This window comes from Ostreococcus tauri, mitochondrion (assembly GCF_000214015.3).
Source record: "Ostreococcus tauri mitochondrion, complete genome".
Lineage (NCBI taxonomy): Eukaryota > Viridiplantae > Chlorophyta > Mamiellophyceae > Mamiellales > Bathycoccaceae > Ostreococcus > Ostreococcus tauri.
This window is the reverse complement of record NC_008290.1, coordinates 1-25,384: the sequence shown is the minus strand read 5'-3', so window position 1 is coordinate 25,384 and position 25,384 is coordinate 1. Positions and strand designations below refer to the sequence as shown.

Here is a 25,384-nt window from a genome sequence, read left to right as displayed (position 1 = left end):
TAACTTTTTTCTGTCTCGGCAGACATTCAAAAATTTCAAGTCTTTTGAAGCTGTGCTGCCCTAAAAAATCTATGCATATGTATTTTTCTCCACTTGAGCAATTTACAATTATCTCTCTGATCCCCTTCCATTTAGGAAATTTTTATTTTTCATTTACAAACTCAGCCTTGTTTTTCTTATTATCAACCGGCGCGTTTCTTTTTCTTTGTTCGCTTGTCTTCGTAAAAGGAGGAACTTTAGTACCAACACCATGGCAATCAGTCGTTGAAATGATTTATGAGTTTGTTGTGAGTTTAGTTTCTGAACAAATTGGAAAAAAAGGTGTGAAATACTTCCCTTTCGTGTTCACTCTATTTACTTTTCTACTCTTAAGTAACTTAATTGGGATGATTCCATATAGTTTTACGACAACAAGTCACTTCGTGATTACTTTTACACTGTCATTTTGTGTATTTATTGCAATGACTTTAATCGGGTTTCAAACGCACGGACTCCACTTTTTCAGTTTTTTACTCCCACCAGGAGCACCTTTAGCATTAGCTCCAGGATTAGTTGTTATTGAACTTGTTTCTTACTGTTTCCGTGGTATTAGTCTTGGGGTACGACTTTTTGCAAATATGATGGCTGGGCATACTTTAGTTAAAATTCTCAGTGGTTTTGCTTGGAGTATGCTTTCATTAAGCGGTGTATTAAAAGCAGCAGCGGCCATCCCATTTTTAGTTGTTTTTGCTCTTATGTTCTTGGAGGTGGGGGTTGCTTGTCTTCAAGCCTACGTGTTTACTATTTTAACATGTATTTACTTAAATGATGCGATTCATCTGCATTAATTTCTTTTGGTGGGGTGTTTATCATTCCACCAAAATACAAAGCGAAAGTAGCTCAATGGTAGAGTGTAGCCTTGCCAAGGCTAAAGCTGAGGGTTCGATTCCCTTTTTTCGCTTGGGCTTAAGTAGACTTGAACTACTGACTTTACGCTTATCAGGCGTATACTCTAACCAACTGAGTTATAAGCCCGTGGGGTCGTGCCTGGAAAGATTTGAACTCTCAACTTTCAGATTCGTAGTCTGACACTCTATCCAATTGAGTTACAGGCACTTCCAGGAGAAAAGGGATTCGAACCCTTAACCTATGGTTTTGGAGACCACTGTTCTACCATTGGAACTATTCTCCTTCGACTCTCTGAGGTCCCTTTCGTCTAACGGTGAGGACATCGCTTTTTCATGGCGAAAACACGGGTTCGATTCCCGTAAGGGATACATAAAAAATGCAACGCGTATGGTTTTATTTCTTCTCACAACGTTACTCAAAATTTTAACACTCGCAGTCCCTCTCTTAGTTGCTGTCGCGTATCTCACACTTGCCGAAAGAAAAGTCATGGGATCTATGCAAAGAAGAAAAGGACCCAATGTTGTTGGTTTCTTCGGAATCTTACAACCATTAGCGGATGGTTTAAAACTGCTCGTCAAAGAACCGGTCTTGCCTAGTAGTTCCAATATTTTACTTTTTTTAGGCGCACCTTTTATGACATTTTTATTAGCCCTCATTTCTTGGGCTGTTATTCCCTTCGACGAAGGAGTTGTTCTCTCAGATTTAAATCTTGGCATTCCCTACATCTTTGCAATCTCTTCTCTTGGTGTTTATGGAGTTATCATTGCTGGATGGTCAAGTAACTCGAAATATGCTTTTCTTGGAGCTCTTCGATCAACCGCACAAATGGTATCTTATGAAGTGTCATTAGGACTTGTTCTTATTACTGTTTTATTATGCGTGGGATCTCTCAATTTATCAACGATTGTTCTGGCACAAAAACATGTATGGTTTGGACTGCCTCTCTTTCCTTTACTTGTATTATTCTTTATCTCATGTTTAGCTGAAACAAATCGTGCACCTTTTGACTTACCTGAAGCTGAAGCAGAACTTGTAGCCGGATATAACGTAGAATATTCATCAATGGGATTTGCTTTATTCTTTTTAGGAGAATATGCAAACATGATTTTTATGAGTGTACTCTGCGCTTTACTCTTTCTGGGTGGTTGGTTACCTCCGATGAATATTTTTTTATTTTCTTGGGTTCCAGGACCGGTCTGGCTTGGTCTGAAAACGATTATTTTTCTTTTTTTATATATTTGGACACGTGCAGCCTTTCCAAGGTACCGTTATGATCAGTTAATGAAACTAGGTTGGAAAGTATTCCTTCCTTTATCACTCGCATGGGTTATTTTTGTGGCTGGAACGTTGGTCGCTTTTGATTTGTTACCGTAATGTATCAACATATGTTTATAGGCCTGAAAAGCCTATAAACAAAATGTGTTACCACCAACGTTGGTAGGCTAGGGCTTTATTTGTTTCTGCTAATTTATGCATTTCGAGCTTTTTATTTCTAAGGTCACTCTCATTTTTAAAAGCGAGAAGAATTTCTTGGGCTAAAAAGTACTCAAATCCATATTGTTTGTTTTTGACAATTTTTGTTTTTCTCTGTTTTTCTTTGGCAAGAGCTAAAATCCAACGAATAGCTAAGTTTTCTTGTTTTTCAGGTTTTTTTGCCCCTGGAATAAATTGACTCATTCCACCAACTCGAGCTTTTTTAAATTCAAAACTAGGTTGGATGTTTTGGATGGCTTGCACAAAAATTTGATCTTTCGGGATTGTTGGGTACATCTGTTGGACTAAAAAAATAACTGCAAAAAGAAGACGTTGTGCTTTTTTTTTATTCCCTTTCTTTAACATATTTTGGAGCAATTTCTTAAAAATACTTGAACTATTTAACTCAGGAGTAAATAAGATGTCTTGGGAAAAAAGTTTAACCATGGATACTTTATTTTTTTGTACCGTATTTAGAACGGGCTTGTTTTCTATTCTTCACACCTTGAAGATCAAAAATGCCTCGAATAACTTTATACTTAACACCAGGTAAATCTTTAACTCTACCACCTCGAACAAGAACCACGGAGTGCTCTTGCAAAGTATGCCCTTCACCGGGAATATACGCAATGATTTCGTTTTGGTTCGTGAGCTTAATTTTGGCTACTTTACGCACAGCTGAGTTCGGCTTTTTAGGAGATTTTGTATACACGCGAACACATACGCCCTTTTTTTGAGGACATTTTTCTAAAGCAGGTGTTTTAATTCGTTTTGTTTTCATCACTCTTTGTTGTGTCAATAATTGATTTGTTGTCGGCATACTAAATGTCTTTTCTTTTGTGTGTGTGGCTCCATTGTTGTGTATATGTGGAGCCGTGGTGTGTTGTTTTTTTTTATTTTTGTAGTAGGAATTGTTCTACTTTTCCTAGGAGTGGCATGGCGACTAGGAAGTATAGGAAGAAATAAATGGAAGCAATTTGCCCAATGAGTACGTATGGATCTTCTACTGGTTGACATCCAATCCACCCTAATAGAAGACAATCTGCAACTAATAGAAAGAATAACTTTCTATGTAATGGACGGAAACTTGAACTTCTAATTTGTGAGGTATGGATGAATGGTAAAATGAGGAGAGACACAAATACAAGACCAATGGCAAGAACACCACCAAGTTTATTCGGAATACTTCTTAAAATAGCATAAACCGGTAAGAAATACCATTCTGGAACAATATGCGCAGGTGTAGACATTGGATTCGCTGGAATATAATTATCTGGATGTCCTAAAAGGTTTGGCGCAAAAAAAATAAATCCCGAGAAAAAAATAGCAAATACAACCCAACCAACGAGATCTTTTAATAAAAGATACGGGTAGAAAGGAATTTTGTCAACGGTTGCACTACAGCCCAACGGATTGTTTGAACCATATTGATGCAAAGCAACAATATGTACAAGACTCGCACCCGCAATAATAAACGGTAAAAGATAATGTAGACTAAAAAATCTGTTGAGTGTAGCATTATCTACAGAAAAACCACCCCACAACCAATGTGTAATATCTGTCCCAACGACAGGAATTGCACTTGCAAGACTTGTAATAACGGTGGCCCCCCAGAAAGACATTTGTCCCCATGGTAAAACGTATCCAATAAAGGCTGTAAGAATCATAAGAAGAAGAATGATAACCCCAACGATCCAAACAAGTTCTCTTGGACTAGTGTAACTTCCATAATAAAGACCTCTTAATAAATGGAGGTATACGACGATAAAGAACATACTTGCACCATTCGCATGCATGTAACGTAAAAACCACCCACCTTCAACATCTCTCATGATGTGTTCAACACTTAAGAAAGCTAAATCAATGTGTGGCGTATAATGCATCGCAAGAAAAATTCCTGTTAAAATTTGAAGAATTAAACAGATACCTGCTGTTGAGCCAAATCCCCACCAATAACTTAAGTTTGCTGGTGTTGGATAATCAATTAAATGGTCATTGACTGCAGCGAGGAGCGGTTGTTTTAAAAAAGATAATCTTTTCATAATCATTGTATTTTTGTAGCACAATCGGTTTTGAGAAATATAATTGTACATGTAAGGGAATATTTAGTACGAAAAAGCTTCAATTTTTACAAATTGTACACATTTCGCCTATCAACGTGATAGTCTTTCACGAAAAAAAAGAATTTGTCTTGAAAAAAGTTTCCCGTTTGATATGCTTTCAACGGTTATCCTATCTTAACGTAGCTTCCTGGCGATGCTCATGGCTGAACAACCAGTACACCAGAGGTTAAATACTTCCGGTCCTCTCGTACAAAGAAGTAGTTTTCTCAATTCTTACGCGCACCCCAGGTAGAATCCAAACTGTCTCACGACGTTCTAAACTCAACTCAGGTACCATTTTTATCGGCGAACAGCCGAACCCTTGGGACCTTCTTCAGCCCCAGGATATGATCAGTCAACATCGAGGTGCCAAACAATTCCGTCGATAAGGACTCTTGGGAATTATTAGCCTGTTATCCCTAGCGTATCTTTGATTCGTTAAGCAAAAGCCCTTCCACTCGGTACTTTTGGATCACTATGGCCGACTTTCGTCTCTGCTCGACTTGTGGTGTCTCGCAGTCAGGCAAACTTATACCATTATATTCTGCAGAAAGTTTCCAACTTTCATTGAGTTTACCTTCGCACGCCTCCGTTACTTTTTAGGAGGCGACCGCCCCAGTCAAACTGCCTCATATACACTTTCTTTGCAAGCAAATGAGAATGAAGACATTCAGAAGGTGGTATTTCAAGAGTGTCGAAACTCCCACCTATACTACATACTTGATGTCTTTGTTCAATGTAAATGTACAGTAAAGATGCATAGGGTCTTCTCGTCTTGGGGCACGATTTCCGCATCTTCACGGAAAATTCAATTTCACTGAGTCCATGCTGGAGACAGTAGGGCAATCGTTACGTCTTTCATGCAGGCCAGGAATTAGCTGGCAAGGAATTTCGCTACTTTATGATTGTTATAGTTACAACCGCCGTTTACTAGGCCTTCAATTCAACTCTTTCAAGTCCCCTCTTAAGCTTCTAGCACCGGGCAGACGTCAGACCCTATACGTCATGTTCCCATTTTGCAGAGTCCTAATTTTTTAATAAAAAGTCGTCACCCTCAATTTTGTGTCACCAATAGTTGGTCTCCCTTCTTCCGAAGTTACGGGAGTATTTTGCCGAGTTCCTTCAGCATGGTTGTCTCAACGCCTGAGTCTATTCGACTTGTTCACCTGTGTCGGTTTTGGGTACGGTTCGTTTATCAAGCAAACCTTTTCCTGAAATACGGCAGACACATTCTCTATCCAATTTGAGTTACGTATATGTGCGTATTTGTCAGTTTGCATGTCCTCATCACTTGTCCGTTTTCACAGCAAATTTAGAAGCCGATTCACTCTGCGCTGAACACCAGATCGCAGAAACCCTTGAACTTACGGCGATCATGATTTTCACATGATTTTTCGTTACTCATGTCAGTATAATCACTTTTGAATCCTCCAATATTTTTCACAAAACATCTTCATTGGTTTACAAAACGCTTCGCTACCTGTTCTATGTTGCTTCGGTAAATAAGTTGAGCCCCGATACATTCTCAGTGCTTGTATCCTCGACGAGTGAGCTATTACGCTTTCATTATAAAATGGCTGCTTCCAAGCCAATTTCCTAGTTGTCCTCGGATATAAACGCCTTTTCCCACTGACTTATTGTTTAAGGACCTTAGCAAACATTCTGGGCTGTTTCCCTTTCGACTTAAAACCTTAGCACTTTAAGTCTGTCTGTTTGTCTGTATGTCAGAAAGTATTCGGAGTTTCAAGAAGATCAGTAAGGCTTTGGGCCCCCATAGCTTCGTGAGTGCTCTACCCCTTTTGACATTGAACAAACGCTTTACCTCAATAAATTTCGCGAAGAACCAGCTATCTCTAAGTTTGATTGGCCTTTCACCCCTACCCACAAATCATCCGCGTCTATTGCGACAGACGTCGGTTCGGTCCTCCAAAAGAAATTACGCTTTCTTCAACCTGTTCATAGGTAGATCACTTAGTTTCGGGTCAAATGAATACAACCAGGTGCATATTTACTACTCGCGTTTGCTTCGCCTCCACGTCCCCGCTTAAGCAAGCTGCATTCATTTACTCACTGACCCATTATACAAAAGGTACGCCAAAAAACTGTTAAAGTTCTTTGACTGCTTGTCCGTTTCAAGTTTCAGGATCTGTTGCACTCCCTTGTCTAGGGTTCTTTTCACTTTTCCCTCACGGTACTTGTTCACTATCGGTCTCAACACTATATTTAGACAAAGAAGGTGGACCTCCTCATATTCAAACACTTTGATGTGTTTTACTTATTCAAAAAACACTGGCCACAAATACTGGACTGTCACCATCTTTGGTCAAAGATCCCACTTTGTTCTGAGTCACCATGTGTTTGTATGTCTGTTCCGCTTTCTTTCGCCAATACTTACGGAATCTCGGTTGATTTCTTTTCCTAAAGGTACTTAGATGTTTCGGTTCCCTTCGTTTTTTACAATGTGTGGTTTCCCACTGTGGAAATTCACTTGTCTTTGAGAATTCTCTTCAAGTGACGTTTCGTCTTGATACACGTCCATATGTGGTGTTGAGCCTAAGCATCCACTTAAAACTTTTCTAATGAGAGGGGGGTTTGAACCCCCGACCATCGAGGTATGAGTCCGACGTTCTACCAAACTGAACTATCTCATTAAGTCTTCCCTGTGTGTGGGAAGATATTTTTTTTTGTCATCCAAAGAGGAATCAGCATCGTTTACGGCGTGGACTACCAGGGTATCTAATCCTGTTTGCTCCCCACGCTTTCGCACCTCAGTGTCAGGTACAAACCAGACAATTGCCTTCGCTTTTGATATTCCTTCTAATCTCTAAGAATTTAACCTCTCCACTAGAAATTCTATTGTCCTCTTTTGACCTCAAGATGAAGAGTATTGACTGCAAACCCAATGTTAACAATTGGAATGGCACAATCAACGCCAAACATCCACCTACATGCCCTTTACGCCCAATAATTCTGAATAACACTTGCTCCTCCTGTCTTACCGCGGCTGCTGGCACAGAATTTGCCGGAGCTTCTTCTTGAAGATAAGACATCATCCATACATCTTCATGAAAGGGCTTTACAATCAACATAACCGTCATCACCCACGCGAAATAGCTGGATCAGGCTTGCGCCCATTGTCCAAGATTCCTCACTGCTGCCTCCAAAAAGAGTCTGGGCCGTTTCTCAATCCCAGTGTGACTGGCCATCCGCTAAGACCAGTTAAAGATCATCGACTTGGTGCGCCTTTACCACACCAACTATCTAATCTTACGCAAGCCCATCAAAAAACGATATACAAATCTTTTAAATATTCACGATTCCCGTGAATTCTTTGGTAGGTTCTTACGCGTTACTCACCCGTACGCCATGTTTATAAAACATTCGACTTGCATGTGTTAAGCTTTTCGCTAGCGTTCATTCTGAGCCAGGATCAAACTCATCTATTCAAACAAATTATGATGTGTATTTACACATACGCAAAAAAAAAGGAGTCTATCCAGCTACAGGTTCCCCTACAGCTACCTTGTTACGACTTCACTACAATCATAGACAATACTGTTAAAATTTCTACACAAAGAAAGGGCACGGATATTTTCATAACTAGTGTGGCCTATACTATGTACAGAAGAGTTTTTTTGAGTACGGCTCACTTTCATAGTGTGACGGGCGGTGTGTACAAGGCTTAGATACAAATTCACCGTAGCATGCTGATCTACGATTACTAGCGATTCCAACTTCATGGTCTCGAGTTGCAGAGACCAATCTGCACTAGGATGATGGTTCAAGAATGGCTCCGTGTGACCACCTTGCATCTCTTTGGCATCATCATTGTAGCACGTGTGTAGCCCAATTCATAAGGGCCATGCGGACTTGACGTCATCCTCCCCTTCCTCCTTTATCTCAAAGGCAGTTAGTTCAATGATTCAAAGCAAAGAACCTGAGGGTTGCGTTCGTTCTAGGACTTAACCCAACAGCTCACGCCACGAACTGACGACAGCCATGCAGCACCTGTAGAAAATAAAACACACTCAGACCGAATGCATTCTTTTCTATGTCAAAAATTGGTAAGGTTTTGCGCGTTGTGTCGAATTAAACCACATGCTCCACCGCTTGTGTAAGCCCCCGTCAATTCCTTTGGGTTTTAACCTTGCGGTCGTAGTCCCCAGGCGGCTGATTTCACGCCTTAGCTCACTCTCTGAAAAAAAGACAAAAAAAAAATCTAGAATCTAAAGCACAGACAAAAAGATAAAACACAAGAAAGTAGAAAACATTTTTACGATAGAGGAGACACTTTAATATACATAAAAAACTCGTGCACATTATCATTAAAAGAAATAATATAAGTTTTCTATGAGTTACCCATAAAACAGAACTAGAAAAGTAATATTTCCGCCCTTACGAAACGAATTCTTCCTATATACAGAATATAGCAAAAGAGAACCTAACATTACAAAAAAACTTTCCCTACTGTAGAGGGGTCGTTGTCAACTTGGTTGATTATATTCATTTCATCATTCTGTTCTCTTCCCGTTTCTCTCCACATCCCTAAACACGTTCCCTACCCTTGATCCTATACGATCTGAATCGTCTATGTTTCCAAGACATTAACTTCTTTAGTGAGTGTGTACAAATTTTCTCATATAAAACATATGTAGTACTGCATTTATACGTACATTAGTATCAGCATGGGTGTTGCACTGTTTTTGGTTTACAGTCGATCAAAATAAATTGAGTGTACAATAACGTATTTCCTCTACAGTAGGGAAAGTTTTTTCTGTCGTCGGATTTTCGTCCAATTTTTATAGAATGTAAAGTAAGGTTGATGTTTTTATCCGTGAGTATAGTACAAACAGACAAGGTTACAGCCCTTGATGAAATACATTGAAACCATTTGAGGGGTGAGGTCCTCCGACACGTCCTTGAGACTAAAAGAACTCTTGTATATCTTTCATAGACCATTTTGAGGATATAAAGAGGTAAAATGGCTCTGAAATGGACGACCACACATGCACTCAGGATATATAGGATGTTCTGTTCCCTGAAACAAAAGATGAAGAAGAACTTTCTCATTTAATCTCTACTTTATATATTATATATTTAAGACATTTCTGCAAGCGTTCGTCGTCTGAGAAGTTAAATATATGAGGTGCTCGATTTTTTGCAGATATGTAAAGGTTCTCATGAACCTTTACATATATATATATACCATAAAAAAACCTTTTCAAAGTTTATTTTGTAAGTTGGTGCGGTGATTTAATGGCAGGAATTTCTTCAAATGTGTGAAACGCTGGTGGTGACGCCACGGTCCATTCTAATGTTGACACAGATTGATCCTGTGAATCAAAGTTCCATGGATTTGGTGCACATCTCTCGTTACTTGTCAGTGTAAGATACACCACATAGAAAAAGAAGAGACTCGCTAAAATAGATAGGTATGACCCATAACTACATACAGCATTCCATCCAGCAAATGCATCTGGGTAATCTGGGATACGACGTGGCATACCAGCTAATCCAAGAAAATGCATTGGGAAGAATGTGAGGTTGACCCCAATAAAAAATAACCAAAAATGAATTTGCCCGTATACTTCTGGATATTGGTACCCGGAAATTTTACCGATCCAGTAATAGAATCCAGCAAATAAAGCAAAGACAGCTCCCATGGATAATACATAATGGAAGTGCGCAACGACATAGTAAGTATCGTGGAGTGCAATATCGATTCCAGCATTTGCGAGCATAACACCAGTTAATCCACCTACTGTAAAGAGGAAGATGAATCCAACAGCAAATAACATTGGTGTTCTGAGGTAGATCGACCCACCCCATGCTGTTGCAATCCAACTGAAAATTTTAATACCTGTTGGTACCGCAATAATCATTGTTGCAGCTGTAAAATAGGCGCGTGTATCGACATCTAATCCAACGGTGAACATGTGATGTGCCCAAACAATAAATCCTAAGACACCAATACTTAACATAGCATAAACCATTCCAAGATATCCAAAAATAGGTTTTCTTGAAAATGTGCTAATGATGTGACTCACAATTCCAAATCCAGGTAAAATTAAAATATAAACTTCCGGATGTCCAAAGAACCAAAAAAGATGTTGATATAAAATGGGATCTCCCCCACCAGCTGGATCAAAGAAAGATGTATTAAAATTTCGATCTGTTAAAAGCATTGTAATAGCACCTGCAAGTACAGGGAGGGATAAGAGAAGTAAGAATGCTGTAATTAAGACTGACCATACAAAGAGTGGGAGTCTGTGCATACTTAATCCTGGACCTCGCATGTTAAAGATGGTTGTGATAAAATTAATGGCTCCAAGAATACTGGATGCACCTGAAAGATGTAAACTGAAAATGGCAAGGTCTACCGCTCCACCTGAGTGACTTGTAATGTGACTTAAAGGTGGGTACACAGTCCATCCCGTTCCTACACCAACTTCAACTAGAGCGCTACTTAAAAGAAGTAAAAGAGAAGGTGGTAATAACCAAAAACTAATATTATTTAATCTTGGGAATGCCATATCCGGAGCTCCAATCATAATAGGTACGAACCAATTCCCATATCCTCCGATGAGTGCTGGCATAACCATGAAAAAAATCATAAGGAATGCGTGTGCAGTGATGAGGACGTTATAGAGTTGGTGGTTTCCTGCAAGAATTTGGTTTCCAGGTTGTGCAAGTTCCATACGAATGAGTACGGAAAAGCATGATCCTAAGACACCAGAGAATGCGCCGAAGATAAGGTAAAGTGTTCCGATATCTTTGTGATTTGTTGAGAAAACCCAACGATTGATAAAGTGCATCATATATATTTTGTGTTTTCAACAGGGTCTTGAGAACACTGCGAGTCCCTTGTATCCAAAGTATTTACAGCAAGAAAAACGGTCAAATATCGAGTTCAGGATGGGTTCGGTTGGTATGTATTTCTTTGTATCTTCTCAAGATATATATGGTATCTTGCCTCTATTCGGCAAGATATATATTTATTTTTTAAGTTGTGTACAAGCTTGATCAAAAAGTTGTGGGATTAACGTCTCTCGATTTTTTTGAAAATACTTTAAAACACTTTGCGTGAAATTGTCTCGAATATTTTGATGCAGTGTATGTTGCAATTGTTTCTCTACCTGAAGAATCTGTTGCACTTTTTGTACACATTTTTTCTGAATACTTGCTTCAAAAGCAGTTAGTCGTGCGTGTTGAGCTCGTTCAAGTTCTTGTACAGCTGCTGTTTTCAATGCCTCAATACTTTCAAGCAATTGAACACTGTGTTGATATGTTTGTTGAAGTTTTTGAACGGCTGTTTCTTTTGCCACGAGCATGTATTCTAATTCTTGAAGAATTAGTGTTCTTCTCTGCGCAAAAGTTTCTTTCACGGTGTCTTGAAATGTGTGAAAACTAAACAGAACAAAACATAAAAAACTCAGAGCAACTAAGATTTCTTCATTATAAATAATAATGTTTTTTGAACTACACACAAAAAATGCCAGTGTGGCTGAGATAATCAAAGTTTTATTTTGTAAAATCATTTAAATTATTTTTTTTGGTTGTGTGGTACACAAAGCTTCTGTACCAAGGCCTGGGAAAAAAAGTGTGCTGTTTTTGTTGCATCCACTTTTGGCATGTTTCCTTGGGTCCCAGGTAACACGTGGTGCATGTGTTGTAGTGTGTATTGCACTGTTTGCTGCAACATGATTTTTTTGCTTTGATATTTTTCAAATGCTTGGTGTGTGTGTGTATTAAACGCATCTGTTTGAATGTCTAAAAGTTGCGTTGTTGTTTGAAACTGCTGGGTATATTTTTTTTTTGTTTCTTGTACACTATCTGAAAACACTTTATGTGTTTTCTGGGCCAGGGCTTCGCACGCATCTGTTGTGAGATCCGTTGGCGTTGTCTGTTGTGCGGCTTCTCTCACGGCAAAAATTCTTGTAAGTTGAGGGAGATATTTTTGTACAAGAGTCAGATAGAATCCTGTAAAAAAGACACAAAACCAGAAAAATTGAGGGAAGAAAGTGACCATATCTAACTGAGGCATAAATAATAGATTTTTTTCTGTGTATGTTTAGGGGAAAGTGGCTGAGCGGTTCAAGGCGACAGACTGTAAATCTGCTGATTAAATTCATCGCAGGTTCGAATCCTGCCTTTCCCAAGCATATATTATCCTTTTAAAAGGTTCATATATTCAATGGAGATGGTTCCACGAGTTCTGTAATACATTACAAGTAAAGCGAGTCCAATGGAAGATTCTGCTGCGGCGACGGTTAAGATGAGGAGGGAAAAGATTTGTCCACTCAGGTCATCTAAGTATGTGGAGAAAATAAGAAAGTTCAGGTTGACAGCAAGGAGCATTAATTCAATACACATTAGCATAACCACAATATTTTTACGATTGAAAAAGATACCCCAAACACCCAGTAAAAAAAGCAATAGAGAACAATGTAAAAAAGAAATACAATGCATAAAACAAACAACGGTTTTTGGTTAGATAACATAATGGTAATGTATGAGATTGCAAATCTTATAATGACGGTTCAATTCCGTCTCTAACCTTATTTGGTGAATATAACTTAATTGGTCAAAGTATCAGACTGTGACTCTGAAAATACGGGTTCAATTCCCGTTATTCGCCCGTAAGATCATTGGTAAACGGACCAAACGCTGCTTTAACAGACGAGGAAGCTTTAGATTTTTCGTAAGATTTCCTAAAATGTTCACTTTGGATGCATCGAATGTACGAAGCTTATGTAATTCAGTCGTGCTTACAAAACGGTCTTGAAAAAAACCGCCTAATAAAATACATTCAAGACCTGTGACTTGGATATCAAAGAACTTTTCTGCTTGTGGATCCACGTTTTCAAATACTGTCTTTAGGGTTTTTAGAGACCCAAGATGTAAAATAAAGGTAGAGCTTTGACAAAAATCTTGCAGAGGTAGTGTCAGGTTTTGTGCTAATCGAAGACTTGCTGTGTTATCGAGAGCTTTTAATCTTTTTTTCAAGGTATTTAATTGGTTGACTGGGAAACTTTTTAGTTGTAAGAAAATGATAACAGGATCTGTTGAAAAAGAGTGCATACGTTTATTGTATTTTCGTCATAAATATTTTTTCTTTAAGTCAAAAATTGTGTCAACAGTAGTTTTTCTTTAAAGAGAAAAAAAAAATAGTATTCTATGACTTCAAGTGTATATACGGGTCAACCTTCATCTTCTGAATATATTATTTCAAAAGTGGACGGGTTAATTAATTGGGCTCGCCAAGGGTCGCTCTGGCCCATGACTTTCGGTTTAGCTTGTTGTGCAGTTGAAATGATGCATACTGGGGCTGCACGCTACGATTTAGACCGTTTTGGTATGATTTTTCGACCAAGTCCAAGGCAATCCGATGTCATGATTGTGGCAGGTACTTTGACAAATAAGATGGCACCGGCTTTAAGAAAAGTATATGATCAAATGCCCGAACCAAGATGGGTTATTTCCATGGGCTCTTGCGCAAATGGTGGTGGTTATTATCATTATTCGTATTCTGTTGTGCGTGGATGTGATCGTATCGTTCCAGTTGACATTTATGTTCCAGGATGTCCACCGACTGCGGAAGCTTTATTATATGGACTTCTCCAGCTGCAGAAAAAAATTTCTCAAAATAAGACAACACTTTTATGGTATAAGAAATAAAGGTGGGTTTTTGAGACAAAAAAAATCTTTTTTATGGTGAATTTACCACTCTTACTTTTTCCGAAATGGGTGCAAAAAGTAATTGCTCAGTCAAATGAAGTCACTCTTGTACTTAAAAGTCCACAAGATCTCCATCCAGTCCTTGAAATTCTCAAGAATCATTCAGCAACCCAATTTAAAATGTTGATTGATATTACAGCCGTAGATTACCCCTCAAGAGAGGCACGTTTTGAAGTTGTTTATCATTTATTGAGTGTCCAACGAAATACCAGACTTCGACTCAAAGTGCAATGTTCTGAACATGCGATCGTGGAATCAGTGACGTCTCTTTATCCCGCTGCAAATTGGTTTGAACGAGAAACCTGGGATATGTTTGGTATTTGTTTTACAAATCATCCAGACCTTAGACGCATTTTAACAGATTATGGGTTTGAAGGACATCCTTTAAGAAAAGATTTTCCTTTAACTGGATACGTCGAATTTAAATACGACGACACAAAAAAAAGAGTTGTTGCTGAGCCAGTCGAACTTGCCCAACAATTTAGACAATTTGAATTTAGAAGCCCTTGGGAAGTCATTCCACAACAATATTAAAAAGGAGCTTTATCGTATTTAACCTCTTTCTTTGGTTGTACCAAAAAAAATATAAGATTTATGAGTCTTTCAGCAACGGAATTATCAAATTTACTTGAGCAACGTATTTCAAATTACTACTCAGATTTAAACATCGATGAAATTGGAAGAGTTCTTTCAGTTGGGGATGGTATTGCCCGTGTATATGGTTTAAACAAAATTCAATCGGGGGAAATGGTTGAGTTTGATAGTGGGATTAAAGGGATGGCCCTGAATCTAGAAAACGACAATGTTGGAATCGTTTGTTTTGGAAGCGATACAAATATTCGCGAAGGAGACATTGTAAAAAGAACAGGTTCCATCGTAGACGTGCCTGTTGGAAAAGGGATGCTCGGGCGTGTTGTTGATGGTCTTGGAAACCCAATTGATGGTAAAGGACCAATTCCAAATGTAACACCACGTCGTGTTGAATTAAAAGCGCCTGGAATTATTGCAAGAAAATCTGTGCACGAACCAATGCAAACTGGATTAAAAGCAGTCGATAGCTTAGTGCCTATTGGTCGCGGCCAACGTGAACTTATTATTGAAGATCGTCAAACTGGGAAAACGGCAATTGCTATTGACACAATTATTAATCAAAGAACAATTAATGATTCAAATGATGAGTCAAAAAAATTGTATTGTGTTTATGTCGCGGTTGGTCAGAAAAGATCAACAGTTGCACAATTAGTGAAGACCCTTCAAGATAAGAATGCTCTAGAGTATTCAATTATTGTTGCAGCAACGGCTTCGGATCCAGCACCTTTACAATTTCTTGCACCGTATTCAGGATGTGCTATGGCTGAATATTTCCGTGACAACGGCATGCATGCTTTAATCATTTATGATGATTTAAGTAAACAGTCAGTCGCGTACCGCCAAATGTCTCTTCTTTTACGAAGACCACCCGGTCGTGAAGCTTTTCCTGGGGATGTTTTTTATTTACACTCGCGTCTTCTCGAAAGATCCGCAAAAATGTCTGATGAAGTTGGTGGTGGGTCAATGACAGCGTTACCAGTTGTTGAAACACAAGGTGGAGATGTATCTGCTTATATTCCGACAAACGTTATTTCAATTACTGACGGGCAAATTTTCTTAGAGACAGAACTTTTCTTCAAAGGGATTCGTCCAGCAATTAACGTTGGTTTATCTGTAAGTCGAGTTGGTTCTGCTGCGCAGTTAAAAGCCATGAAACAAGTTTCAGGTTCATTAAAGCTCGAATTAGCCCAATATCGTGAAGTTGCAGCGTTTGCTCAATTTGGATCAGATCTTGATGCAGCAACTCAATATTTATTAAATCGTGGGTCAAGATTAACAGAAGTTTTGAAACAAGGACAATTCGTTCCGATGCCTGTCGAGCAGCAAGTTGTTGTTATCTATGCAGCAACAAAAGGATATTTAGACTCATTAAAAATGACTGATATCTCAAGCTATGAAGACGGTTTATTAAAATCTGTTGATGGGTCACTCCTCCAAACAATTAAGTCTGAGGGTGTGCTTTCTGAAAATACTTTAGCAAAATTAAAAGAGTTCTGTGATACATATACACAGCAATTTAAAGCTGCGTAAACACAGCACGTGCGTGTCTATTCTTGGGAGATTCTAAAATCTCCCAAGAACTTTTTATTCCCATTCTAAAGCACCTTTACGCCATTCATACACAAACCCAACGGTTAGGATAATTAAAAAAACCATCATAGTCCAAAATCCAAATAGATCAATATGTCGAAGAGAAATTGCCCACGGAAATAAAAATGTCACTTCAAGATCAAAAATAATAAATAAGATAGCAACAAGATAAAATCGAATGTCAAATCTTGCGCGTGCGTCTTCAAAAGGATCAAAACCACATTCATATGCTGAGGTTTTCTCTGGATCTGCTTTTTGAGTTGCAACCAAAAAGGATAAGCTTAAAATCACCCCAGAAAGCAGCGCACTTACACAAATGTAAAGCAAAATCGGTAAGTATTCAATCATAGATATTTTTTTTTATTGGGTGTTTAGCTCAGTTGGTAGAGCATTTCGTTTACACCGAAAATGTCAGCGGTTCGACTCCGTTAACACCTACACGGGAAAATAGCTTAACTGGTAGAGTCCCGGCCTGTCACGCCGGTTGGTGCGGGTTCAACTCCCGTTTTTCCCGTTTCTATCGATCCACCTCACCAAAGACAATATCTTGCGTTCCAATAATTGTAACCACATCCGCAAGTAAATGATGCTTCGACATAAAATCTAAAGCTTGGAGATGCACAAACCCAGGTGCACGAATTTTACAACGATACGGTTTGTTGGTCCCATTACTCACAAGATATACACCAAATTCACCTTTTGGTGCTTCCACACCAACATATGTCTCAGAAGCTGGGACGATAAACCCCTCGGTAAAAAGTTTAAAATGGTGAATTAAAGATTCCATTGATTCCTTCATATGTTTTCTCGAAGGTGGCGAGATTTTTTTATCATCAACCTTCACGAGCCCTTGTGGGAGTTTATTTAAACATTGAGCAATAAGTCGGAGACTTTGGCGCATTTCTTCAATACGAATTAAATAACGGTCATAACAATCTCCTTGAGATCCTACCGGAATATCAAATTCTAATGACTCATAAACTTCGTATGGTTGTGTTTTTCTTAAATCCCAAGCAACACCAGATCCTCGAAGCATAACTCCTGAAAATCCATATGAAATAGCATCTTTTGCTGACACAGTTCCAATGTCAACTAAACGTTGTTTCCAAATTCGATTCTGTGTGAGCATTTCCTCCATTTCATCGATTCTTGAAGCAAATGTTTGACAAAAAGTATGCATATCGTCACAGAGACCTTGTGGTAAATCTTGCGCAACACCCCCTGGCCGAATATACGACGCGTGTAAGCGTGCACCAGAAACTCTTTCATAGAATTCCATTAATTTTTCTCTTTCCTCGAATGCCCATAAAAATGGTGTGAGTGCGCCCACATCCATGGCATGGCAACTTAAAGCTAAAAGATGATTTAAAAGACGCGTAATTTCAGAAAAGAGTACACGAATATATTGTGCACGGAGTGGCACTGGGCAGTGGAGAAGGTTTTCCACGGCTAACGAATAAGCGTGTTCTTGAGCCATCATAGATACATAATCTAAGCGGTCAAAGTATGGTAATGCTTGAATATAATTTTTGTATTCGATTAATTTTTCTGTGCCTCGGTGGAGCAACCCAATGTGCGGATCTGCTCGTTCAACAACCTCACCGTTCATTTCCAGGACAAGTCTGAGAACGCCGTGCGCCGCAGGATGTTGTGGTCCAAAATTCAGGGTAAAGTTTTTGAGTTTTTTTTGTTCAAAGACCATAAAAATTCAGTTTTTAAGGAGAAATGGCTGAGTGGCTGAAGGCTTTGGTTTGCTAAATCAACGTACAATTTTTTTGTATCATGGGTTCGAATCCCATTTTCTCCGGTGTCTATGCTTTTGTGGGGACGTACTTCAATTGGCAGAATGTATGCTTTGCACGCATAAAGTTACCGGTTCAAATCCGGTCGTCTCCACTGCCTTCGTAGCTCAGTTGGCAGAGCATTCCTATGGTAAGGGAAAGGTCCCCGGTTCAATTCCGGCCGTAGGCTGCAAAAACATTATTCTTATGCATATTACATTGGTTCTTAGATCTTATGACCGCTCGTCTTTAACAAAAGCAGTGAAACTTCTTTGCTTTCTTGGACATAGTCTGCAAACCAAAACATGCCAGACTTGGGCGCTATCGCTGCATCCACTCCCAACGAAAGTCAAAAAATACACCTTGTTAAGATCCCCACACATTGATAAAAAGTCAAGAGAACAAATTGAACTTAAAACATACCAAAAAGCGATCCACATCAAAAATATCCAAGATAAAAAAACATTTCTTGGCTTCTTACATTTGGTGAAACTTGTGCATCTGGATGGTGTCCAATGTAAGTGTACGTTTGAAGCTCACACGTCTCTGTAACCTGCAAAAGGTGGGACTTGAACCCACACAAACAAAGTTCATTACCACCTCAAGGTAACGCGGCTACCAATTACGCCACTTTTGCAAAAAAAATTCTGTAATGTATGACACGATCCCTTTTTAAAGGACCTTTTGTAGATGGGACACTCTTATCTTCAAAAAAAAAGTTTGTTTGGTCCCGCCAGTCGTCTATTTTACCTCAATTTGTAAACAAAACGTTTATGGTACACAACGGAAAATCATTTGTAGAGATTACAATCCAAGAATCTATGATTGGACATAAATTTGGGGAATTTGCATTGACGCGAAAAAAATTAATCCACAAGAAAAAAGACAAAAAGAAATAAATTATGGGACAGAAAATTTCTCCAGTTGCGTTGAGATTACAGACCAACAAAAGTTTTCAAGCTTCCTGGTATAGTCAGAAGTTGTACGCTGAAGGCGTGCACAAACAACTCCAAGTGCAGAATTTTCTCCACGACGTATTTCACCAAGTTGGCACGAAAGCAACCAAAACACATGTTGTTCAGACACCCGGTGCTTTAAAGATCCACACATTTTTTTGTTCACCTCGATTGTTTGATCAAAAACTGGCAAAAAAAACAATGTCACTCAAACCGACACATTTTTTTCAACACCAGAGAACAACTCAATGGCAATTTCTTTCAAACCAAATGCACTGGGAAACACTCAAGAAAAAACTAGTGTTTCAATCTCTCTTACGTAACAATTTACAAAAGTCAACAACTTTGCATCTGACAAATTTATTTGAACAGACAAGGCACAAAACAAATGCACTAAAATTTTATGCGAATCATCTGGAAGCGGTCTCACAACAATATTTTAAAACAGCCACACAGTGGGAACCTGTTAAACTTCAAGAATTTACAAAAAGTGCACAATTTGTAGCTGAGTATGTGTCGCATGCTTTAGAACGACAAAAACCTGTGAAGCAAATTTTCTCTAGTGTGCAAACACTGCTGAAAAAAGATCCAAATGTAGAAGGTTTTAAAATCTCCTGTTCGGGTCGATTACAGGGTGTTGAAATGGCAAAAATTGAAACATTTAAATTTGGAAAAATCTCCTTACACGTTTTTACTTCTAAAGTTGACTATGCAGAAGCGAGAGCTCTCACAACTTTTGGTATTTTAGGTGTCAAAGTCTGGATTTGTTATAAAGATTAAAAAAAAAAGCTTCTATGCTCCAACCAAAAAAAACAAAATTTAGGAAATTTCAAAAACGACGTGTCACTGGTGTTAAACTCCAACAGCTCAATTTTGGAATGTATGGAATTCAATCTTTAAGTTGTGGCAGAATTTCTTCTGCATGTATTGAAGCCGCAAGACGTGCAATGACACGAAAACTTAAAAGAACTGGACAAATTTGGATTCGAATTTTTCCAGATTTAGGTGTGAGTCAAAAACCAGCTGAAGTCAGAATGGGAAAAGGTAAAGGCGCCATTCAGCAATGGGTATGTCCTGTTCAAAAAGGACAAATCTTATTTGAAGTCAACGGTGTCCCTGAATCTTTAGCTGTTCAAGCTGTGCAGCTTGCACAACACAAACTTCCTTTAAAAACGCAGTTTATCAAAACTATTTAAAAAATAATGTCTTATGATCCAAGTTGGGACACAGCTGCATGTTGCAGACAATTCTGGAGCAAAAAAAGTTGAATGTATTAAAGTTTTAAATAAAACAAAACAAAGGGTTGGAGGTGCCGGAGAATTTGTGCTAGTGAGTGTAAAAGAAATCAACCAAAAACAAACACAAAAAGTGAAAAAAGGGCAAATCTTTAAAGCTGTCATCTTAGAAACAAAATTTCCTATTCAACGAAAAGATGGAAGTTCCTTAAAATTTCAACGAAATACAGTGATTCTCGTCTCCCCACAACTGTCACCAGTAGGGACACGTATTCAAAGTTTTGTTCCCTATGAGTTACGACACAAAAATTTATCAAAAATTCTCGCCCTTGCATCTGCAAGTATTTAGTTAAAAAGAAACGTATTCAATGCACTCTATGTATTTTTATCATCAACTGATTACAAGAGATTTCATTTTAAAAACTCCAGTCAAAACAATTTATGATTGCCCAAAAATCACAAAGGGGACGGTCAGCTTATCTCACAAATTTATTAGTGCAGAGAAACTTGTTGTCTTACCTTATTTTGTAGCACTTCTTCTTTGGACTGGACAACGCCCAACACTTATTCGAGCAAAAAAATCTGTTGCAACATTTGGTCTGAAAAAAAGTGCTCCATTTGGTTGTTTCGTGACTTTACGAAAAGATTCGTTGGCACACTTTGTGGACAAACTTTGTCTTGCTGTCTTCCCAAGACTGCAACAAAATACGCCAGAGAGTTTCCTCTCGTTCAACAAAAATACAGTTAATTTTGGACTAGATGCATTTTTGAAATGTACCGAAATTCAACCAAATACAGATATGTTTGACTTTTTAGAGGGGTGTTCGTGTAGTTTTGTCACATCGGCATCGACGGTGCATCACACGCAATTGTATTGCAGTGGATTGCATTTTCCAGTCTTAAAAAAAAAGAAAATTAATGGCAAACTTTGAACAAAAAGATCAACAGAAGAGACAGAGTGTGCACAGGTTTGAAGTGCAGCGTCAGCTACTCAAAGCTCTCATTAAAAACCATACACTTCCTGCGTCGCTAAGATATGAATATATGTTAAAACTTAACTCTTTGGCAAAAAAAACAAGCCGTGTGCAAGTAGTGAATCGATGTGTTCTCTCGGGACGAAGTCGTGGTGTTTTAAAACAATTTCGACTCTCGAGAATTTGGGTGCGTCAACTTCTTGCCAAAGGACAGCTGCAAGGAACAAAAAAATCAAGTTGGTAAAAAAAATATATGAAATGAAACTTTTGACCCAAATGTTTACAAGTTTACGAAACGGGCAAATGTCGAGGAAACAAATTGTGCACATGCCGTATTCAAAATTTTGTTGGAATGTATTAACTGTTTTATTGTTTCATGGATATATTCAGGGAATGCAAAAAAGAGATACCAAGATTTTTGTTGTCTTAAAATATATCAAAGAGCAACCAGCCATTAAGAAACTTGAACAAATTTCTTCAGCAAGTCAACGCGTGTATACTCCATACACTCAATTAAAATCTCCACAACAAGGACTTGGTTTATTACTTGTATCAACGTCCAAAGGTATTATGTCAAGTGCACAAGCTCTTGAACTCAAAGTTGGGGGTGAGGTTTTATGCAAAATTTTCTGAGTTAATAAAAGAATATCTCACGTATGAAATCTATTTCGATTACGAAACAATCTGTTGTCGTGCCGTCAACAATTACTGTACATGTGGCGGACTCAACTTTACGTTTTGAGGGTCCACTCGGCAAAATTTCCGTAAATTTGGCACATCATGATCAATTCGGGGAGTGTTTTTTCTCTCTGAAGCTTTTAGAAGGTGGGCAACACCTTTTATCCTTTAGTACGACACAAAGGAAAGGGAAAACTTTTTTAAATGCTTTTAAAGCATCTCTTTTACAATATTTTACTGGACTGACACAAGGATTTCTTGTCAGTTTGGAATGTGTTGGGATTGGATATAAAGTCCACTATGAGAAAAATGTACTTCACATGAAGTTAGGTTTTAGTCATTTGACTACATTTCAGGTGCCACAGGATGTACAAGTTTTTTCACCAAAGCCGAACATTATTTGTTTTTTTGGTGTGGACAAAAAAAGGTTACATAAGGTTGCTGCTGATGTGCAATCATTAAAATTTCCTGATGCATACAAAGGGAAAGGACTGAGATTTACTCATATCCCGGTTTCTCTCAAGGAAGGAAAGAAAAAATAATTAGCGTATGGTTTTTCTATTTCAAAAAAAATTAACGCCAACGAATACTATTCGTAAAGAACTTAAAAAGATCTATGGAATTAATTCTTTTTTAGCAAACCAAATCTGTGACCAGTTAGGCTTGCATACCACTGTAACTGTGGGTGCGTTATCTCTGGATCAAACAGAAAAACTTGGTCGAATTCTTCAATATTATTATTTAACCGAACACGACTTAAAGAAACAAGTGCAGGGAAATTTTCAACGTTTCATTCAGATTGGGTGTTATCGAGGATTTCGTGTCACACAACGTTTACCACTTCGAGGGCAAAGAACGCATACAAATGCGAAAACCGCTAAACGAATTTTAAGAGCGTAAAAAATTAATGCTTTATGGTCAAAAAAAAACCGATGAATCAAACGGCTATCTTATGTATTTCCACAACTTTGAATAATACATTTGTAAACTTGACAGATCTCGAAGGCAATACGCTTTGTTGTGTGTCGAGTGGGAGTCTAGGATTTAAGGGCTCGAAAAAGTCTTCAAGTTATGCTGCACAAAGTACGACTGAAAAGGTACTTCAATTTTGTGCTCAACAGTCCATTGAGAAACTTATGATTAAATTACGCGGTGTTGGGTATGCGAAGGACGCCTCGTTAAAAACAGTCTTGAATCAAAATTTTAAGATTGTACACATTCAGGAAACAACCCAACGTGCATTTAATGGCTGTCGACAAAAGAAGAAACGTCGTATTTAAGTCACCCTAAAAAATATATGTTGTTTAGTACTTAAACAAATTTTTTTTGAATATTTGTAGGTTGGTAAAAAAATGAACTCTATGGCTGAAGGTGCAAAACTTATTGGAGCTGGGTGTGCAACTATCGCATTAGCTGGAGCTGGGGCTGGTATTGGAATTGTTTTTGGTTCTTTTATTAGTTCAGTTGCTCGTAACCCGTCATTAACAAAAACTCTTTTTGGTTATGCTATTTTAGGATTCGCTTTAACAGAAGCGATTGCTTTATTTGCATTAATGATGGCTTTCTTAATTCTTTTCGTATTTTAATTTACTGGAAAAAGCAGTTCCTTTGGGAACTGCTTTTCCTTCGGACAAACACGAAAAAAGACACGCGGATATGTTGGAATTGGTAGACAAATCAGATTTAGGTTCTGATGAATTTTTTTCGTGGGGGTTCAAGTCCCTCTATCCGTACGGGTATGTAGCTCAACTGGCAGAGCAATAGGCTTTTAACTTATTGGTTGTAGGTTCAAGTCCTACCATACCTACAAAATATTGCGGGGTTGAGTAATTGGTAACTTATTAGGCTCATAACCTAAATATTGTAGGTTCAAGTCCTACCTCCGCACCGGGGACAGATGTCTGAGTGGTTGAAGGTTTCAGTCTTGAAAACTGATGTATTGTAATACCGTGGGTTCGAATCCCACTCTGTCCGAAAAACACTTATTTCTATGACTCTTTTTCAAAAAATCTCTAAAGAAATGTGGAGCCGCTTTTTTTATTGTTGTGTTGGCTTGCTCGGTTGTCTTGGAACAAACCTTTGGTACATCTCTACATGGACAACGCTCCTGTTTTTACCAATTACACAACTCGATCAAAATGCCCAATTCATTTTTACCGAGATTCAAGAAGCATTCGGAGCCACCGTCTTTTTAGCGCTTTTCATCAGTGTACAAATGAGTCTACCACTTTTCTTGTATCAGACTTTAAGCTTCATTAATCCAGCTTATTTTAAACATGAAAGCGTTCAAAATGTCCGCGTCGCACTCGTCTTTGTAACTATGCATTGCCTGTTCTATGTGTATTTTTTAACTTCTTGGATGCATTCTTTACTCACTTTCTTTTTGCAATTCCAATTTGAAAATGTACAGTATTCTCTTCTGACATTTCAGGCGAAAATTCTTACATATTTTCAATTTATCTTTCAGTGTTGTTTTAGCTTCCAATTCTTGTTGCTTGGAGCTTTTCTGAGCTTTTTAGTGTTTCCAAAGCTTTTACAGAATATTTGGTTTCAATACAAACATCTGATCGTGTTTGTGACAGCTCTTGTGCTTTCTTTTATTTTGCCCCCAGATGGATTGCTTCAATGTGTCGTGACAGTGCAACTCCTGTGTGTTATTGATATCTTCGGATTCTTTTTATGTCTCTACACTACCTATCAAGAAAAACTCCAAGCAAAAGTGTTTTCTTGATAGAAACCTATTATATATTAGCGAAGAGCTTTCAGCACTAACTCAGGTTCAATTCGAGTTGGGTAATGTACTTGTTGAGGTGAAAATAAAAAAATTGCCTCTAAGGTTTTGTAATTTACCTCAAAATGTAATGGTTTATATGCGAGCACTTTTTTTGAGTCGTGGAGAGCACAGGCAGTTTGCACATTTGATGCAACACGTGTTTGAATCTCAGGGATAAAGCTAACTGAATCTCCAGGTTTTAATAAAACCCCAGGTGCTGTGATGATGTTTCCATTGATGCATACTTTTTTATGGTTGATTAATTGTCTAGCTGCTAAAAAAGTTGGTGCGAATTTCAATTGCACTAAACAACTATCAAGTCTTTTTTCAAGCAGACTGAAAAAGATATGCGCAAGCTTTCCTCTATATTTTTGGCTTTGTTGTAGAAGGTGTTTAAAATGTTGTAATTTAAGCTGTCCATAGAGTGCAGAGACAAGTTGTTTGGCTCTGAGTTGTAATGCAAAATTTGACAGTTTTTTTGTGTTTACTTTTTTATTTGCAAGGGAGACGGCTTTTTCTTGTTTAATTGTAAATGTGCGGGTTTTCCAAAGAAATGCACCAAATTTTCGGCATGGTTTGCCTTTTAATTGTTTCTGGATTTTCAT

At 38.2% G+C, this 25,384-nt stretch overlaps 30 protein-coding genes and 22 non-coding genes across 52 annotated transcripts, besides 1 other annotated feature; 32 read left to right on the top strand and 20 right to left on the bottom strand.

The window, feature by feature from the left end:
- The first annotated feature begins 77 nt into the window (after positions 1-77).
- Positions 78-827, top strand: Atp6. The gene has a single exon. The coding sequence runs from the start codon at positions 78-80 to the stop codon at positions 825-827; it is 750 nt and encodes a 249-aa protein (YP_717294.1).
- A 41-nt stretch (positions 828-868) lies between these two features.
- trnG lies at positions 869-940 on the top strand. The gene has a single exon. It is a non-coding gene; the product is annotated as a tRNA-Gly (tRNA).
- On the bottom strand, positions 941-1,014 carry trnI. Its single transcript has one exon. It is a non-coding gene; the product is annotated as a tRNA-Ile (tRNA).
- On the bottom strand, positions 1,015-1,095 carry trnR. Its single transcript has one exon. It is a non-coding gene; the product is annotated as a tRNA-Arg (tRNA).
- A 3-nt stretch (positions 1,096-1,098) lies between these two features.
- On the bottom strand, positions 1,099-1,171 carry trnW. The gene has a single exon. It is a non-coding gene; the product is annotated as a tRNA-Trp (tRNA).
- A 13-nt stretch (positions 1,172-1,184) lies between these two features.
- trnE lies at positions 1,185-1,256 on the top strand. The gene has a single exon. It is a non-coding gene; the product is annotated as a tRNA-Glu (tRNA).
- Positions 1,257-1,275: 19 nt separating this feature from the next.
- On the top strand, positions 1,276-2,262 carry nad1. Its single transcript has one exon. It carries the CDS (start codon positions 1,276-1,278, stop codon positions 2,260-2,262), a length of 987 nt encoding a protein of 328 aa, YP_717293.1.
- Positions 2,263-2,310: 48 nt separating this feature from the next.
- Positions 2,311-2,808, bottom strand: Rps7. Its single transcript has one exon. The coding sequence runs from the start codon at positions 2,806-2,808 to the stop codon at positions 2,311-2,313; it is 498 nt and encodes a 165-aa protein (YP_717292.1).
- Positions 2,809-2,815: 7 nt separating this feature from the next.
- Positions 2,816-3,181, bottom strand: Rps12. The gene has a single exon. The coding sequence runs from the start codon at positions 3,179-3,181 to the stop codon at positions 2,816-2,818; it is 366 nt and encodes a 121-aa protein (YP_717291.1).
- A 13-nt stretch (positions 3,182-3,194) lies between these two features.
- Positions 3,195-12,966: a repeat region.
- Positions 3,255-4,454, bottom strand: CytB (cytochrome b). Its single transcript has one exon. The coding sequence runs from the start codon at positions 4,452-4,454 to the stop codon at positions 3,255-3,257; it is 1,200 nt and encodes a 399-aa protein (YP_717290.1).
- rrl lies at positions 4,455-7,040 on the bottom strand. The gene has a single exon. It is a non-coding gene; the product is annotated as a large subunit ribosomal RNA (ribosomal RNA).
- On the bottom strand, positions 7,041-7,114 carry trnM. The gene has a single exon. It is a non-coding gene; the product is annotated as a tRNA-Met (tRNA).
- rrs lies at positions 7,155-7,908 on the bottom strand. The gene has a single exon. It is a non-coding gene; the product is annotated as a small subunit ribosomal RNA (ribosomal RNA).
- Positions 7,951-8,668, bottom strand: rrs. Its single transcript has one exon. It is a non-coding gene; the product is annotated as a small subunit ribosomal RNA (ribosomal RNA).
- On the bottom strand, positions 9,144-9,533 carry ORF129_1 (hypothetical protein). Its single transcript has one exon. It carries the CDS (start codon positions 9,531-9,533, stop codon positions 9,144-9,146), a length of 390 nt encoding a protein of 129 aa, YP_717289.1.
- Positions 9,692-11,281, bottom strand: Cox1_1. Its single transcript has one exon. It carries the CDS (start codon positions 11,279-11,281, stop codon positions 9,692-9,694), a length of 1,590 nt encoding a protein of 529 aa, YP_717288.1.
- On the bottom strand, positions 11,459-12,001 carry Ymf39_1. Its single transcript has one exon. It carries the CDS (start codon positions 11,999-12,001, stop codon positions 11,459-11,461), a length of 543 nt encoding a protein of 180 aa, YP_717287.1.
- Atp8_1 lies at positions 12,007-12,507 on the bottom strand. The gene has a single exon. The coding sequence runs from the start codon at positions 12,505-12,507 to the stop codon at positions 12,007-12,009; it is 501 nt and encodes a 166-aa protein (YP_717286.1).
- On the top strand, positions 12,539-12,621 carry trnY. The gene has a single exon. It is a non-coding gene; the product is annotated as a tRNA-Tyr (tRNA).
- On the bottom strand, positions 12,630-12,932 carry Nad4L_1. Its single transcript has one exon. It carries the CDS (start codon positions 12,930-12,932, stop codon positions 12,630-12,632), a length of 303 nt encoding a protein of 100 aa, YP_717285.1.
- On the top strand, positions 12,952-13,022 carry trnC. Its single transcript has one exon. It is a non-coding gene; the product is annotated as a tRNA-Cys (tRNA).
- A 6-nt stretch (positions 13,023-13,028) lies between these two features.
- Positions 13,029-13,101, top strand: trnH. Its single transcript has one exon. It is a non-coding gene; the product is annotated as a tRNA-His (tRNA).
- ORF153 (hypothetical protein) lies at positions 13,083-13,544 on the bottom strand. The gene has a single exon. It carries the CDS (start codon positions 13,542-13,544, stop codon positions 13,083-13,085), a length of 462 nt encoding a protein of 153 aa, YP_717284.1.
- Positions 13,545-13,640: 96 nt separating this feature from the next.
- On the top strand, positions 13,641-14,141 carry ndhK. The gene has a single exon. The coding sequence runs from the start codon at positions 13,641-13,643 to the stop codon at positions 14,139-14,141; it is 501 nt and encodes a 166-aa protein (YP_717283.1).
- Positions 14,142-14,174: 33 nt separating this feature from the next.
- On the top strand, positions 14,175-14,735 carry nad9. Its single transcript has one exon. It carries the CDS (start codon positions 14,175-14,177, stop codon positions 14,733-14,735), a length of 561 nt encoding a protein of 186 aa, YP_717282.1.
- A 60-nt stretch (positions 14,736-14,795) lies between these two features.
- On the top strand, positions 14,796-16,322 carry Atp1. Its single transcript has one exon. It carries the CDS (start codon positions 14,796-14,798, stop codon positions 16,320-16,322), a length of 1,527 nt encoding a protein of 508 aa, YP_717281.1.
- A 54-nt stretch (positions 16,323-16,376) lies between these two features.
- nad3 (nad3/ndhC) lies at positions 16,377-16,730 on the bottom strand. The gene has a single exon. The coding sequence runs from the start codon at positions 16,728-16,730 to the stop codon at positions 16,377-16,379; it is 354 nt and encodes a 117-aa protein (YP_717280.1).
- A 17-nt stretch (positions 16,731-16,747) lies between these two features.
- trnV lies at positions 16,748-16,820 on the top strand. Its single transcript has one exon. It is a non-coding gene; the product is annotated as a tRNA-Val (tRNA).
- A 3-nt stretch (positions 16,821-16,823) lies between these two features.
- On the top strand, positions 16,824-16,896 carry trnD. The gene has a single exon. It is a non-coding gene; the product is annotated as a tRNA-Asp (tRNA).
- A 3-nt stretch (positions 16,897-16,899) lies between these two features.
- On the bottom strand, positions 16,900-18,084 carry nad7. Its single transcript has one exon. The coding sequence runs from the start codon at positions 18,082-18,084 to the stop codon at positions 16,900-16,902; it is 1,185 nt and encodes a 394-aa protein (YP_717279.1).
- A 17-nt stretch (positions 18,085-18,101) lies between these two features.
- Positions 18,102-18,189, top strand: trnS. The gene has a single exon. It is a non-coding gene; the product is annotated as a tRNA-Ser (tRNA).
- Positions 18,190-18,205: 16 nt separating this feature from the next.
- Positions 18,206-18,278, top strand: trnA. Its single transcript has one exon. It is a non-coding gene; the product is annotated as a tRNA-Ala (tRNA).
- A 2-nt stretch (positions 18,279-18,280) lies between these two features.
- Positions 18,281-18,353, top strand: trnT. Its single transcript has one exon. It is a non-coding gene; the product is annotated as a tRNA-Thr (tRNA).
- Positions 18,354-18,370: 17 nt separating this feature from the next.
- Rps10 lies at positions 18,371-18,715 on the top strand. The gene has a single exon. It carries the CDS (start codon positions 18,371-18,373, stop codon positions 18,713-18,715), a length of 345 nt encoding a protein of 114 aa, YP_717278.1.
- Positions 18,716-18,717: 2 nt separating this feature from the next.
- Positions 18,718-18,800, bottom strand: trnL. The gene has a single exon. It is a non-coding gene; the product is annotated as a tRNA-Leu (tRNA).
- Positions 18,801-18,819: 19 nt separating this feature from the next.
- Rps19 lies at positions 18,820-19,062 on the top strand. Its single transcript has one exon. The coding sequence runs from the start codon at positions 18,820-18,822 to the stop codon at positions 19,060-19,062; it is 243 nt and encodes an 80-aa protein (YP_717277.1).
- A 3-nt stretch (positions 19,063-19,065) lies between these two features.
- Positions 19,066-19,899, top strand: Rps3. Its single transcript has one exon. The coding sequence runs from the start codon at positions 19,066-19,068 to the stop codon at positions 19,897-19,899; it is 834 nt and encodes a 277-aa protein (YP_717276.1).
- Positions 19,900-19,913: 14 nt separating this feature from the next.
- On the top strand, positions 19,914-20,315 carry Rpl16. The gene has a single exon. It carries the CDS (start codon positions 19,914-19,916, stop codon positions 20,313-20,315), a length of 402 nt encoding a protein of 133 aa, YP_717275.1.
- A 13-nt stretch (positions 20,316-20,328) lies between these two features.
- Positions 20,329-20,703, top strand: Rpl14. The gene has a single exon. It carries the CDS (start codon positions 20,329-20,331, stop codon positions 20,701-20,703), a length of 375 nt encoding a protein of 124 aa, YP_717274.1.
- Positions 20,704-20,722: 19 nt separating this feature from the next.
- Rpl5 lies at positions 20,723-21,286 on the top strand. Its single transcript has one exon. The coding sequence runs from the start codon at positions 20,723-20,725 to the stop codon at positions 21,284-21,286; it is 564 nt and encodes a 187-aa protein (YP_717273.1).
- On the top strand, positions 21,273-21,572 carry Rps14. The gene has a single exon. The coding sequence runs from the start codon at positions 21,273-21,275 to the stop codon at positions 21,570-21,572; it is 300 nt and encodes a 99-aa protein (YP_717272.1).
- A 14-nt stretch (positions 21,573-21,586) lies between these two features.
- On the top strand, positions 21,587-21,961 carry Rps8. Its single transcript has one exon. The coding sequence runs from the start codon at positions 21,587-21,589 to the stop codon at positions 21,959-21,961; it is 375 nt and encodes a 124-aa protein (YP_717271.1).
- A 23-nt stretch (positions 21,962-21,984) lies between these two features.
- Positions 21,985-22,548, top strand: Rpl6. Its single transcript has one exon. It carries the CDS (start codon positions 21,985-21,987, stop codon positions 22,546-22,548), a length of 564 nt encoding a protein of 187 aa, YP_717270.1.
- A 7-nt stretch (positions 22,549-22,555) lies between these two features.
- Positions 22,556-22,906, top strand: Rps13. The gene has a single exon. It carries the CDS (start codon positions 22,556-22,558, stop codon positions 22,904-22,906), a length of 351 nt encoding a protein of 116 aa, YP_717269.1.
- Positions 22,907-22,920: 14 nt separating this feature from the next.
- Positions 22,921-23,286, top strand: Rps11. The gene has a single exon. It carries the CDS (start codon positions 22,921-22,923, stop codon positions 23,284-23,286), a length of 366 nt encoding a protein of 121 aa, YP_717268.1.
- Positions 23,287-23,367: 81 nt separating this feature from the next.
- On the top strand, positions 23,368-23,592 carry Atp9. The gene has a single exon. It carries the CDS (start codon positions 23,368-23,370, stop codon positions 23,590-23,592), a length of 225 nt encoding a protein of 74 aa, YP_717267.1.
- A 64-nt stretch (positions 23,593-23,656) lies between these two features.
- trnL lies at positions 23,657-23,739 on the top strand. The gene has a single exon. It is a non-coding gene; the product is annotated as a tRNA-Leu (tRNA).
- A 1-nt stretch (position 23,740) lies between these two features.
- Positions 23,741-23,813, top strand: trnK. Its single transcript has one exon. It is a non-coding gene; the product is annotated as a tRNA-Lys (tRNA).
- Positions 23,814-23,821: 8 nt separating this feature from the next.
- Positions 23,822-23,894, top strand: trnM. The gene has a single exon. It is a non-coding gene; the product is annotated as a tRNA-Met (tRNA).
- A 3-nt stretch (positions 23,895-23,897) lies between these two features.
- trnS lies at positions 23,898-23,980 on the top strand. Its single transcript has one exon. It is a non-coding gene; the product is annotated as a tRNA-Ser (tRNA).
- Positions 23,981-23,996: 16 nt separating this feature from the next.
- On the top strand, positions 23,997-24,737 carry Ymf16. The gene has a single exon. It carries the CDS (start codon positions 23,997-23,999, stop codon positions 24,735-24,737), a length of 741 nt encoding a protein of 246 aa, YP_717266.1.
- A 17-nt stretch (positions 24,738-24,754) lies between these two features.
- Positions 24,755-25,384, bottom strand: Rps4. Its single transcript has one exon. It carries the CDS (start codon positions 25,382-25,384, stop codon positions 24,755-24,757), a length of 630 nt encoding a protein of 209 aa, YP_717265.1.